The sequence below is a fragment of the Tauraco erythrolophus genome, chromosome 4, assembly GCF_009769465.1.
Source record: "Tauraco erythrolophus isolate bTauEry1 chromosome 4, bTauEry1.pri, whole genome shotgun sequence".
Taxonomy (NCBI): Eukaryota; Metazoa; Chordata; class Aves; order Musophagiformes; family Musophagidae; genus Tauraco; species Tauraco erythrolophus.
The window spans coordinates 67,763,203-67,777,111 of NC_141468.1; the positions used below are offsets into that span (position 1 = coordinate 67,763,203).

Here is a 13,909-nt window from a genome sequence, read left to right on the forward strand (position 1 = left end):
GTAAACATCTTGTCCAGGATACACCTAGGAAGGACCTGCATTTCACACTAAGGGCTTAGGCAGAGCTTGATCCATGTGGGCACATCAGTCCATCTCATTATTTTCCTCAATAAATGAGTGTGAATCATCTTTCGACTTTGGTCAAAAGCACAGTCATCTAATATTAACTATTCTTTCTGTGGAGCCTCAGCATATCTCTTCATCTCTACATCCAAATTTAAAAGGATGTAATCTCCATTTTCCTAGAAATAACCTTGTTTCTATTCTTCAGCTGAGGCCCTTTATTTGGTCACCATGGTGGCTGATTGGATGAGACCTTTGAATTTGCAACTTCTTTGATAGTCAATATTTGTGCCCTGGACAAGTAAGGTACAAAAAGGATGAAAAAGCTGATGGAGATAAAAGACAAATCCATGGGTGGATGTTATATGACAAATAAAGCGAACAAAATTGTCTCAAAAGCTTTGGTTTACATGAATGCTGAAATAGTCTTGGGATGCAGCAATCTGGAAAAGACCTCCTTTTGTCACTTTCATCTTGATATAATGAAAGAATCAAGGAACAAAAGCCCCTAGAAGGAATCAAGTGACAGACTTTGAATGATACACAGGTTAGGCAATGGTTGCATGTTGAGTATAAGTACACTTTCAGAACTGATGCAGTTTTGGAAATGGTAGTGTCAATAACAATAGAAAATAACTTTCAATATGTTTTGCTTAACATGAAGGCTCTTACACGACAGTGACAAAAAAACTTCAGACAACTTTGAGCTTTAGAAATCTTCTACCATGATTCATTCAGATTGTGTAAGGATCTTCCAAACTTCTATGCCTCTTTCACAGTTATTGTTAAAATTTCTTTTTTTTTTTTCCCTAAATGAAGACGTATTAACAGACATTAAAAAAAAAAAAAAGGAGAAAAATGAAGAACAAGTATTTTACACAGAATGACAAAAAAAATCATAGACTCTAAAGCCCTTCTGCAGAATACTCTTGGAAAGGAAGGAACTGTGCCTCCAGTACACATACTTGAATAATTCCTCAAACATCCCCATGTCCTTAAGATTTATTTTCAATAATTAAAAAAATGTTTTTAAGTGTAGTTCTCAGGGGTAGAGCTGATGTCCCATGTCAGTATTTCCACTAACATCCTGGATTGCACATTCCATAGAAGAGCATAAAGTGCTATGGCGTTGGATTTTTTTTAATTTAATTTGGAACTTCTTCATCCTTTCCATTATTATTTTTATTATTAATAATTTTTACCTTGTAGCTCCTATATTCTTGTAATGACACATAAGAAGATGTTTAAAGGTCTTCTTGAAAGTAGCATTGCAGAGCGCATAACAAGCAGGGTTGATGGTGCTGTTGATATAACAGAGCCAATAACCTATGGTCCATACAGTGCCAGGGATGCAGGATGTGCAGAAGCTGTTGATGAGCACCATCACGTTGTATGGTGTCCAGGTGATGATGAAGGCCAGGAGGATTGCCAAAATAGTCCTTGTCACTTTTTTCTCTCTAGAAGGAGGTGGTTTCTTTTTGGCTGGCTGCTTTGTCATTTTGACGATTTTCCGGGCTACACTATTCTGCTTCTCCTCCCCATTGGTGCCTACAATCTCCACAGTAGTGTTGGTGGGAGCACAGCAGTCACCCTTTTGGGACTTGGTGACTATCCTGATGCATGTCAGCTTGGAGTTCTCCACTTTGAGATGGTCTTGGGAGGCAGAAGCCTGGCTGGCATCTTTGGCAGCTTCATCCTCTTTCATGTTGGAAGCGACCACACTGACAGAGGTGGAGTCATTGGAGCTCTCCTTCTCCTCCCCTTGAACACAGTTCTCTGTCACAGTCTCTCCTGTGGTTTTTCCATTCTGAATTTTGCTGTGCTCCAATCCATCCCCACTGGTGGGGATGTTGTTATTGTTTGGTTTCACTATTTTACCTTGGACAAGGCTGGGGGAAACTGTATCTTGGTTTTGGGCAGCTTCCTTTTTCCCTTTCTTTATCCGACTCTTACTGGCTCGAGAGATTTGCCAGTAAAGGACAGTCATGATGATAACAGGCAAATAGAAGGCTGCAATGGCAGTGCCAAAAGTGACAGCAGCATTGGAAAAAAACTGGATGTAGCAATCCCCATCTGGGACAGTCCTTCCTCCCACAATGAACTGCCAGAAGAGAATTGCAGGGGCCCACAGGATGAAGGACAGTACCCATGCAGCAGCAATCATCATGCCTGCCATCTTAGTGGTCCTCTTCACAGGATATGTCAGAGGCTTGGTGACACAAAAGTATCTGTCAAAGCTGATAATGAGAAGGTTCATTACAGACGCGTTGCTGACCACATAGTCAAGAGCCAGCCAGAGGTCGCACACCACAGGCCCTAAGGGCCAGTAGCCTATCACAGTGTAGAGGGTATATAGGTTCATGGAAAAGATGCCGATGATCAAGTCAGCGCAGGCCAGGCTGAAGAGGAAATAGTTGTTGACAGTCTGTAGGTGCCTGTTGACTTTGATTGACACCATGACCAGGATGTTCCCAATTATGGTGACTAGACTGAGAGACCCTGCTACCAGGACAATGAAGACCACCTCAACAGTTTTATAGGGACTCTCCAGAGCCATCACATTTTCAGTGGAAGAGTTTATGTACGTTGAGTTATTCATTTCCGTTCTGCTAACAAGATACCAAATTATCACTTAAGCCTGCAGAGGAAAGAAAACAAAACAAATGCCATCATGAAATTAGTCCCTTTGACTTTAGGAAATGGATTCTAGAAAAACTACATGGAAAGAATTTAAAGGTAGAAGATGTGTGCAGAACGACCAATCAGCTTTGACTAATGAAAACAGCTTGCAACATACAATATCCCCATAGGAATAACACATCAATAGGATACCTCTAAATATGTGACAAAGATACAACATTTGAATCCAGATCTAGACTTTTAAGTTCTCAGATGCATTTTTCTCTTTGTTCTGTTATAAAACTAATAATGTCTTGAAAATTTTGGAACCGGATTTGCATATTGATTTCTTTCCTACCAACGAAGTAGTTCACTTTGTTCATTTCAAACCCTATTCCAAGTAAAAAAATCCAGTCCTAAGAGTATACCATTCTTATAACCTGAGGTGAAGATGGGATTTACCGGGAGCCAGATCAGATGAAGGTAACTCACATTTCCATCTTTCCTTTATGTTCCACTCAGGTATGCTTCTGTGAGGGTTATGGAACAAGTTTGCCTAATTTTCTTACACTGTAACTGCCTTTTGTTTGTCAACACTTGCAAAGATTTTGGCACTGAATCAAACTAAAGTTATTAGTCTGCCAATAAACAAAAAAACGGTAGGTCTGTTGAATCAATAGAATTAGTAAACTCACCTCAGTTGAGTATCTGGCTATCTAGTTAGATGTGTACAATTTTTTTTTTTTTTTTTCAGGGAGATTAAAGTGATTTTTTACATTATCTTGACAATTTGTATCTGTGAAAAGGGTGATTGTTTGGGTTTTCTAAACATGAAGAGGTTATCTTGATGCTTGCTTGCTTGCTTGTACTTTCCTCAGTGTTTTCACATCACGGTATTTTTAATCTGTATCACATAAAGCACGACAAAGGTAGGAAATGGATAGCAGGCTGATGATAAAGAAACAGATAAAAATCAGTTCTGTTTATACACAGCGATTCTTTTTGTGCCCTGTATAGCCTGCTGGCAGTACTCAATAAATAGTAATTAAACTACTAGCAATATACATTTTATAGAAGACCAAGAAAACAGCACATGCTTTTGCCTTAAGGAGATATACTATCCTTTTGTACATCCCACATTGGAAGTCAATAGAATGCACTGGAATTGTACAGGCAGTCTCTGAGCATCCATTATTTATGAGCTGTGCTCAAGGGATTATTAAGGCACGAAGGCCAGATGTGACAGAGAAGTTAGGTTGTTTCTAATTAGAATATTCTCCTTTCTTTCCCCACCCATAAGGCATCGCTTCTTTAAGACATAGCTTCTAAAAGTCGGGGTGCAATCAAAGGAAGACATAAAAAAAATCAATTATGCTTGGCTCCTCCATATATCAGGGATTAAGGAATCCTTCTCTGGCCTCTGTGACTAACCTGCTGATGCACAGATGTATACAACCCATTTCACTAAGAGCAATGCATTTTCACTGTCATTTCATCTCTGCATATTTTCTTTCAGATGCAAAAAAGAAGATGATGCAAAATGTCAGCACAACAGCAAAAACCCTTCTGACCTCTAAGAAAAATAGGCAAGTCTGTCTCTGTGGAAAAGTCAAAATGCTATATTAGGGTAAAAGTTTTCTGTCTGAGGCAACTTTGTGATCTTGTAATTTACACTTAAAGAAATACAACTGGGGGAAGATGGGGTTCATGTATTTGCATTTGCTTTTAAAAACAGCTAAGATTTGTTTGCCAATTCCATGCTGAACACATGGATAACTAGAGGAACATAAGGCTAGACAGACATTTTTTTCCTACTATCTATTCACAGGTACATCCCTGAAATTCTTGGGATCAGGTTCAAGAGAAAAAAAGCGTGAAGAGGGATGCTTTAATTAAATATGTACTTTGTACAGTAAGAATAGGCTGAGTGAAACATAACAAAATTTATACTCTGTGCTAAAAAACAGTCAGGAGAACAACCTAGATATCTTTAATATATAGGACTGTCATTTCAGCAATCGACTGAGTGTTTTTTCACCCAAAAGGCTCACAGCTGAACAGTTGGCTATCCAGTTAGATGTGTAAGATATCAATTTTTTCTCCCAAGCAGAGTTGTATATAAATATTCTTGACAGAATGCATTTTTGATGAAAAGACAAAATAACTCAGAAAGATGTATTGATTTCAAAAAAATTTCAGCTGAAAGATTCTGTGATCCAGGGCTGTGCAGCTACCTCTGGTGACAGAGAGTGAAAGGGGGAGCAAGAAGGGAAGAGAGCGAGAGAGAGGATCAGAGCTGGAAAAATTGTACTTTATGATAAGAAAGCAAGTGTTTCTTTACAATTTCATTTTGACAAATTGTTTAGAGGTTTTATTTTCATTCCACAGAAGAATTAAGATTAATTTTAAAACCTTAAAACTTGCTGTGAAACAAAATTACCACCTCCCAGCTAACTTCATTCTGAAGTCTTTTCAGTTGACATTTTTAACCAATTCCAATGGAAATATTGGCAATTCAGTGTAAATTCTCTTGATTTTATTATCTTTGGTGCAAGGAGCTGGATGAGAATGAAAAGCTAATTTTACTTATTAGGAATAGGATTTCACTATGTTCTTTTGAATGGAAGCAAAGCAGAGGAGTCCCTTTCCCAGTGATCTCTCTTTGCACAACACTTTCCTGCCATGAGATGTAAATTACATTGACAATTATGGCTTTCTTAGATATGGAGAAACATATTTGCTATCACTTACTCCAGTAAAATATTCCTTTGTTTGCACCGATATGATTGTAAAGTGAACCTTGTTTTGCTGTGTGTGTTGATGAGAAGGTACAGGGTTGGAGAAACCTTTGATTTCTTGATAGTACTAACGTTATATGAGCAGAGACAGGGGTATGCATGCTTCCTAATCCAAGACTCCCCAAAATCTGCTGGACTCTTTTCTGTTGGTTTCAGCAGGGTCTGAATCAGGCCCATAGTGGGGTTTCTGTTTCTTATTGTGGCTGCTTGCTCCCTTGTCACAGGACTGCTTGTGGACTACTTTTGTTTTTGTCATGCCACAGAGTCCATATCTCCTGCCAGAGAGTCAGTTGTTACAAGAACAGATGTTATTCATCAGGCAGACCGACGGGGCAGAGGCATTTTAAGGTAATATGACCTGCTGTTATGAGAAGTACCAGATCTTATTCTTGGACAAACAGAGCTCTCCTCTGCAAGCCCATGGGTGTTTGTGTGAGCTGCACAATATGGTACTGATTCCCATGGGCTTCCATAATTTATCCTTGTATACTAAGTGCATTCTTGCTAAACAGAGAATACCCAGAAAGGGCAAGATATTTCCCTTGTGACCTGAAAACCAACCAAGTTCATCTTCTGAAATATATTTTAAAATATATATGACTTTGTGGAATGCAAACACCATAATCACTGCATGGAAAACATCCAAAGCCAAGAAATGCACATATAAAATAATTCATTGTTCGATATTTGATGTGTAGCAGGGAAACATTTCCAATGTAATAGTTTCTTCCCTCTAAAGGATTACTCCATAGTGCTGAAAATAATTCCCTTCCCTTCTCTTGACTAAACAAGCGTTTCGGGCAGAATTAGGGGATTTGGAGGGCTACACGGTATGTGCACTTTTGGCCTGGAGTGATGCCAAGTCTTTTTGCAGTGAGTAGTTGACAGGCGGAAGCAGGGCATAGGTGGGTTGACCTGGACCCCCATGACACTCAAGGAGAAACATAGTCCAGGCTGGCACAGGCTGGAGTAAACCTTCACAGAACATTCTAGCAGCCATGATCTGCTTCCCTTTCTTTCATTTATCTCGTTAGCAGCCAATGGGAACAGCAAAGCAGAGGTCTGACGGGTGAATTCTGTACGCTGGTTCATTATAATCATAGTGAGTGTGAGGAAGCAAAATGATGCCATTAAAGGTATTCGTCCTATTCCCTTGCATGCCCTGAGGAGGAGGCCTGCAGAAACAGGAGAGCAAGGAGAAGGGACAAGGACTGCGTGTCACGTATCATCCTCAAACAGGAGATTCTTTGGTGTTACATCTTGCTGACTGTGTTTTTCACTTGCCCTGACAGGATCCCATCCCTTCGGTGCAGATGAATCTTGTAGCAATCATTGTAATTTTAAATTTAGAATATATCTCCAACATCTGCCATGAAATAGATTATGTTGTCTAACTGATAGGAAATGTTGTGAATATTGAAAAAAAAAAAAAAAGGCTGGTATGCCATGCCTGTCAAAGTTTGTTAGACAAATCCTTCCTCTGTATTGTGCCTATTGCCAAGTTAAATATGGTGAGGATTTAATGGCTTCTTTGAATCCTCTGAAACCGTATAAAGGTCAAGGACATGAAAGAGGAAACAAACGATCTGTACCTGAAAGTTATATTTGTGGTTTAAATGGGATTACCCAGGAACCCATGTGCATTGCTATTCTGAGCACTTTTCAGCATTTAACTCTCAAACAAAGGTAGAATTTACTTTTTTAACTTCTCCTTTTTGATTCAGTTCCTCTCCAGTCCAAATCTATGCAAAATGAATTTGATTTTTTGCTGTAGCAATAATAATTATTTTTTTTCCTGAACCAATTTTGATCCTGAACTGCACTGGTTTTGATTGTAAATTCCTTCCTGGCACCATTTAAAACCACAGTGTGAAAGAAAAAAGAGAAACAAAATACCTAAGCCCGTGACAAATACACTAGCAATGTTAGTTAGAATTTATTACAGACGTAAGAGACATTATAGATCTTGTCTGGGTTTTTGGTAAACAATACATTTCAGAAAATTCCCAAATGTCAAAAGACCAAAATCTTTACCACATGGGTCATCTTCTGAAATCTGTTTGAAACTAGAAACATCTTTGCAAAGTGTTACTGTCTTGGTGTGGTCCATTCTTCTCATTTCATACATTTTTGTTTTTCTCGATCAACATGTGCTCTACAAAAAAAGATATTCTCTGGATCTACTTTTCCCAGTGTCATCATGAAGGGTATCTGAGGGCAAAATAAATTATTTCTGCACATATCTTTAAAAACCAAGTAGCTCAGAGTCATAGGCCATAAAAAAGCAGACTAACCCTGTGCCGCTAACAACAATTGAAATAAAGTAATAATAAAAATACTCCCCCAAAAGCACCAGGGAGGTGTAAATGAGTAGGTGGCAGCACTGGCATCAACATTGCTGCCTCAGTGTTATTGTTAGAGTCTGAGGATTTGTACAGCTACTAACTACATCTTGCTCACTGTTGTTCTAATAGTCTAAAACTGGTACATATAGTGCAATAAGCCTAATGGATTTGTATTCGAAACTGCAGAATTATAGGATCATTTAGGTTGGAAAAGACCTTGAAGATCATTGAGTTCAACCTTTAACCTAACACTGTCAAGTCCACCACTAAACCATGTACCTAAACACCACATCTACATGTCTTTTAAATACCTCCAGGGATGGCGACTCAACTACTTCCCTGGGCAGCCTGTTCCAGTGCTTGACAACCCTTTCAGTGAAGAAATTTTTCCTAATATCCAGCCTAAACCTCCCCTGGCACAACTTGAAGCCATTTCCTCTTGTCCTATCACTTGTTACTTGGGAGAAGAGACTGACACCCGCTTCGTTACAACCTCCTTTGAGGTAGTTGTAGAAAGCGACAAGGTCTTCTCTGAGTCTTCTTTTCTCCAGGCTAAACAACTCCATTCCTTCAGCTGCTCTTAATAAGCCTTATGCTCTAGACCCTTCACCAGCTTCATTGCCCTTCCTTGGACACGCCCCATCACCTCAAAGTCTTTCTTGTAGTGAGGGGACCAAAACTGAACACAGTATTTGAGATGCAGCCTCACCAGTGCTTAGTCCAAGGGGGCGATCACTTTCCTAGTCCTGCTGGCCACACTATTTCTGATACAAAGTCATACAAGTAAAAGTATGGACAGTATAGGCAAAAAAAAAAAAAAAAAAAAAGTGATAATCTCTCTAGTTTCAGGAAATAACCAAAAAGCAGCAATTTTTCCTCAAAGGTCTGGATAGGTCTGGATAATTAAGTATTTCTACTATAGTTACTGTTCTTGTTGCTATTGTTAATGCTGATAGTCACCCACTGGCGTTGGGTACTTAATCTATTATCTTTCTGTAAGTATTATTTTGGCTGCAGATACGTCTTTGTTTTCAGGACCTGTGTAATCAAGAGATAATTTACATTTGGTCTTTGGGCAGCTGACTTCATTCCAAGTTAATTCTGCATCTTAATACATTGGGCAAACCTGAAAAATATGCATAATAAGCACGGTTTTATCTAACTGGTTTTGATCCAGTAAAAGAGATTTTTACCTCCCGGACTAAAGGCAATCACTTCACTCATGTGACTCCTTATCGTTTTTAGGATTGTATATAAAGAACTCTTTGTCTCAAACCAGTGAGCAAATGGCCAAGTCCCTTGGTGAAGGTATGTCGAAGCTTTTCTCTGCGCTCTGGTGGAACCATACGATATGGTTGCCAGTATGGTAAAAATGACTGAATATAATGGTTTATAACATTCCTTCTGAGTCCTACCTGCAATACTGCACAACTCAGCTTCTCAGAGGTGCTTACATGCTGATGGGAATTTGCAGAATGACAACCGAAGAGTGTTTCACCACCGCCTTTCAGGCAAAGTAAATAGTTCAGTACACTTTCATTGTGGAAAGCTAGATTAGAAGAGCCTATTTTTTTTTCTTTCCTTTCTCAGGTAAGCTGTGAAGTGTGTATGTGGTCTAGAAATCTAGTTACTAAGATCAAAAGAATTTTATATCCCAGAAATTGGAGAACAGAGTAATATTTGGTCTAGTATGAAAGGCAAAATGGAGTGGTTACTGAAACATTCCACAGTTCTCTTGAGAGGGTTGAGTTAAACGGATAGGATCTCCATCTAGAGGCACAAAAAGATAGCTACCACATAAGCAGTCATTTCCAGCAGTAGCATGGCTTCAATCTGTGCTAAAAACTTAAGTGCAACTTGAGTATCTCTCAGGTGGAGGAGCCCCATATTTTATTGCAATTTTATTATAATTAAGGAACAGGTATATAATTTGATGAAATTCTGAAACTATTAGAGATAGATATTCTTGTAGCAAACAGTCTGAATATTGGGGTATGATTAGACTGGGGCAGTCACTGCACAGACACACATGCTGAGGCCTGAGTTTACCCACTGCAGCCAGTATTATTTAGTTGTCACTTTAGGCATGATCCAATTCAAAGTGTTGCTTCAGAGAAGGTTGTAAATGGGTCAAAAGAGTGGCTCCAGTCATCAAAAGGGACTAGCTCATGCCACATACACATTTCATCAGTGGACCTATGCTGAATTCCACTTGCAGAGGCTGTAGGCTAGCTAGAAAACAGAGATCAAAGTGACAGATTTCAGTTTTCCCTCCTTGCACTGCACCACTGTTGCTGGAATTTGACTGAAGCTCCTCACACCAATCAATCCCAACAAGACAAGTTTTATCTGGCTATAACTATCTTCTTCAAGCACTTTAGATAAAACATTCATACCAGACCTCAGCCTAAATTATACCCATCCTCAGCCCTGAGAAAGGTTCCCTCAGCAGCAGTTATTTAAGCTTCTGTTTAGATTGAATTGAAGATCATTAGATTCAAGGATATACTCTCTGAAGGAACAATGCCATGATAGGTAAGTACTCCCTCTGCAGCCCAGCAGGAATTGGAGGCATAGTACTTCATTATCCTCGTATCAGCGATCATGCCTACGCTATTAAATAGAAAAACCTTGTAAGAGCTACTCTTAGTCCCTGGGTGGCAAGTGGCAAAGCTAGGGAAAGAGGAGAGGGTTCAGAAGGCTGACTGAAACCAGCTCACAATTTGCTCCGAATACCTGGAGCTAATGCATAACAGAAATGCCTCTCTTTTTTAAAACACGTACAGGTAGATCTTAAAACAAAACAAAGTCCCAAAAAATCAATCAATCAAACAAAAAAACCCCCACACTTTCTGTTTTTTCCTGGTTTGAATGATTTTTTTCTGCCAAAGCCTGAAGGAATATTGGTGATTAAACAACATAACAACAACTATAATACAGTACAGGAGGGTTTCTCAAAGAACCACTGATTAACCCCTTCGACCTGCCAGTGAGTACAGCAAAGATGCTGTGATATTTCAGTGAATCTCTGCAAATCCCTTCAAGTCATGGATGTTCTTTTGAGACCCTGAATAAACCCATGGAGACTCTCACTGTTTCTAAGAGATTTCGCAGCCTTCAGTAGTGTCTCTGACAGGAATATTAACATACTGAGGGCCCAAAGAGACTCTTACTGAAGTTAAAGAAAATACTTTTCCCTAGGTTGGAAATGATGTTAGTACATTGCTTTTGTCACTGATTTCCTTAGTCGCTCACTTACGATCTAGCATCCTCGCTTGTGATACTTCTAGATGATCCTCGAATCTGCTTTGGAAAGTTTCCAGTTTCTTTACTCAGCAAATGCTTTTAAAATTATTGTAAGTCAGTCATGGTCACTCTTACATGAAGTTCTCAAGAGCTTGGAAATCTAGTTTGTTCTGCTTCTGTGTCCATTAATCTTGGGGATTTTTACTCATCTTCCATCTTACTTAACAGCTTACCTAAGATGTAGATTAGAAGCACAGAGAAGAAAGCTGACACAGATATAAAAGGAGTTGGCTCAAAATCTTTGCAAGAATTTAAGCATATATTGAACTCAAGTTCAAACTTGTTTCTGAGAGGCAGCTAAATCTTTTTTTATGCTTGTATTTCTGCAGACCGCATTTCAGGCAGTGACAGCAAAATAGTGAAAGAACCTAATTAGCTCTTTACCTTACCAGAAAGGAGTAGTACATAAATTCCCAAATCAGAATCCGTATTTCCAGACCATTCTGCAGTCTGAGAGTAGAATGTTTGTAAAATATGGAAGGGTGCTAACAACACTTAACAAACTGTTTGTAAAATGTTCGAAAATCTCAAATGAAGTGTTTGCTACAGCTAATTACAAACACATTGATCACAACTAGGACTGTTTATTGTGAGCTGCATGATCATCTCCCCTTTTGTGGACAGAGAACCTCAAAGATTAGGTATTCGTTGCCAAAGGAAGGCAATATATATTTAGCAGTTTTTCTGCAACGTTTGTGTTCACAGTTGCTACATTATTATAGGCTTTCTAAGTCTCTGACTGTGTGATGTTTCACAAAATGACTGCTATCTACTTTATGACTGTAGTTGCAAACTAATTGCATTCTTACTCCACTACAGGTTTAAGAAGTCCATGTCTAATTCTGGCTCTGATGCATGGCTCCAGATATTGGTCTCAACACACTGCAGTTACACTTGACAAGGTAAAATACCTTAGCTTTGCATATGAATAATTTACTATGGCATTAAGAGGAGCCCCTATCCTATGTTAAACAATAATGTAATGTTTAATGATGTTAACTTAATAACAGGAAACTGGTTGACTTGTTTCTGACCATTTGCCTTCTGTTAAAAATATATTCACAATCGCTGGGCCAGGAAGACTAAAATACGTAAGTAAATATTCTCAAGCTCTCTGCTTATTTTGATTTTTAAAGAGACATTGCAAATGTTGTTCACAAACTTTAACCTCTCCTGCATATTCACAAAAAGAAAATAATGGGAACATTTGAAATGCAAGGCTTCAAAAGTGCTGAATGAGATTATTTGAAATCAAAACTATTAAAAGCCTGAGAGACATCAACTAACACAGGATAGAGAAGAGCAGGCAATTATTGCATGCATAGATCTGCACTGTGAGGCATGAAAAGGCTGCACAGAATACTGCCCCTAGGTGCAATGCTGCAGCTCAGTTTCTCCCTCACGGGAGGCAGTTTACTATTGCTACTAAACACAAAACCCTTTGCCCTTGTCACAGGAACTGCTAGGACATAGATGTGCAGAGAAAATAGCATTATCTCACATGGGGTTTTGCAAACTGATCTTGTCACTTTAACAATGAAGTCATAGAATAGAATCATAGAATCATAGAATTGTTGAGGTTGGAAAATATCTTTTAAGATCATGAAGTCTGTCAACCTAGCACCACCAAGTCCACTGCTAAACAATGTCCCTAAGCACCACATCTACATGTCTTTTAAATACCTCCAGGGACGATGAGTCAACCGCTTCCCTGGGCAGCCTGTTCCAGTGTTTGATAGCCCTTTCAGTGAAGACCTTTTTCCTAACATCCAATCTAAACCCCCACTGGCACAACTTGAGGCCATTTCCTCTTGTCCTATCGCTTGTTACTTGGGAGAAAAGACTGACACCCACCTCACCCTAACCTCCTTTGAGGTAGTTGTAGAGACTGACAAGGTCTTCCCGAGTCTCTTTTTCTCCAGGCTAAACAACCCCAGTTCCCTCAGCTGCTCTTAATAAGACTCGTGCTCTAGACCCTTCACCAGTTTCGTTGTACTTCTTTAAGATAGGAGATATAGAGCTTCCACAGGGTGATGGTGATGAATATACCTGATGTTCCTTTCACATTTTATTCTAATTGAAAGATGAGTTAAAAAAAAAAAAGGCAGAAAAAAAGAGGCAAATAGGTTGATTTTGAAATTCAGACCATTATAATTTACTACATGGGAACACCTTTCTCAGCAAAAGCACCATGTCAGCTTCACTTAAACTGTTGTTAGAATGACTTGACTTGCACTAAATCAGTTGCTCTCTCATTTCTTGAGGATCTCAAACCACTTTCATTAATATCCTGAAACTCCATAATTGTGTTGCAGATTACTCACTCCTTTGCTTTAGCAGGCTTAGCTGTTACTGTCTGCAAGTTTGTCATTTCTATTTCCTCTTCTCAGAACACCTTTCCACAGCAATTGTGTCTGAGGAGGAAAAGACTACTAACTAATACATTTTGTTTCCTGAGGTTTTACTTTACCCTTATCTTCTGCAATGTCACCTGCATGGTCCAATTCTCTCAATTTAATTCCATCTTCACTTAACAACTCTTAAACTTACCGGAAGTGAAATACTATCTAGATAGGAACACTATCTAGTAACGTACCCGGGAAACAATCTCCTCCATCAAACTGCTGAGTCCTTGGGGCGTCATGTCTGAGATTAAATCCTTCCCACTGTGCCATGCGACAGCAGCAGAATCACTCAGCAGTGATTGCTGCATTGCAACGTGCCTCCATGCAGCACAAACCTATTCGATGGGCACCAGTACATGCCTAAAGAAATACA

General features: G+C 39.1%; 1 protein-coding gene across 1 annotated transcript; it reads right to left on the reverse strand.

Annotated features, from left to right (window-relative positions):
• Positions 1-1,261: 1,261 nt before the first annotated feature.
• On the reverse strand, positions 1,262-2,662 carry CHRM2 (cholinergic receptor muscarinic 2). Its single transcript, XM_009983655.2, has one exon. It carries the CDS (start codon positions 2,660-2,662, stop codon positions 1,262-1,264), a length of 1,401 nt encoding a protein of 466 aa, XP_009981957.1.
• Positions 2,663-13,909: the final 11,247 nt, after the last annotated feature.

Coding starts and splice junctions, on each gene's coding strand:
- CHRM2 (XM_009983655.2), bottom strand. CDS start 2,662: ATGAATAACTCAACGTACATAAACTCTTCCACTGAAAATGTGATGGCT.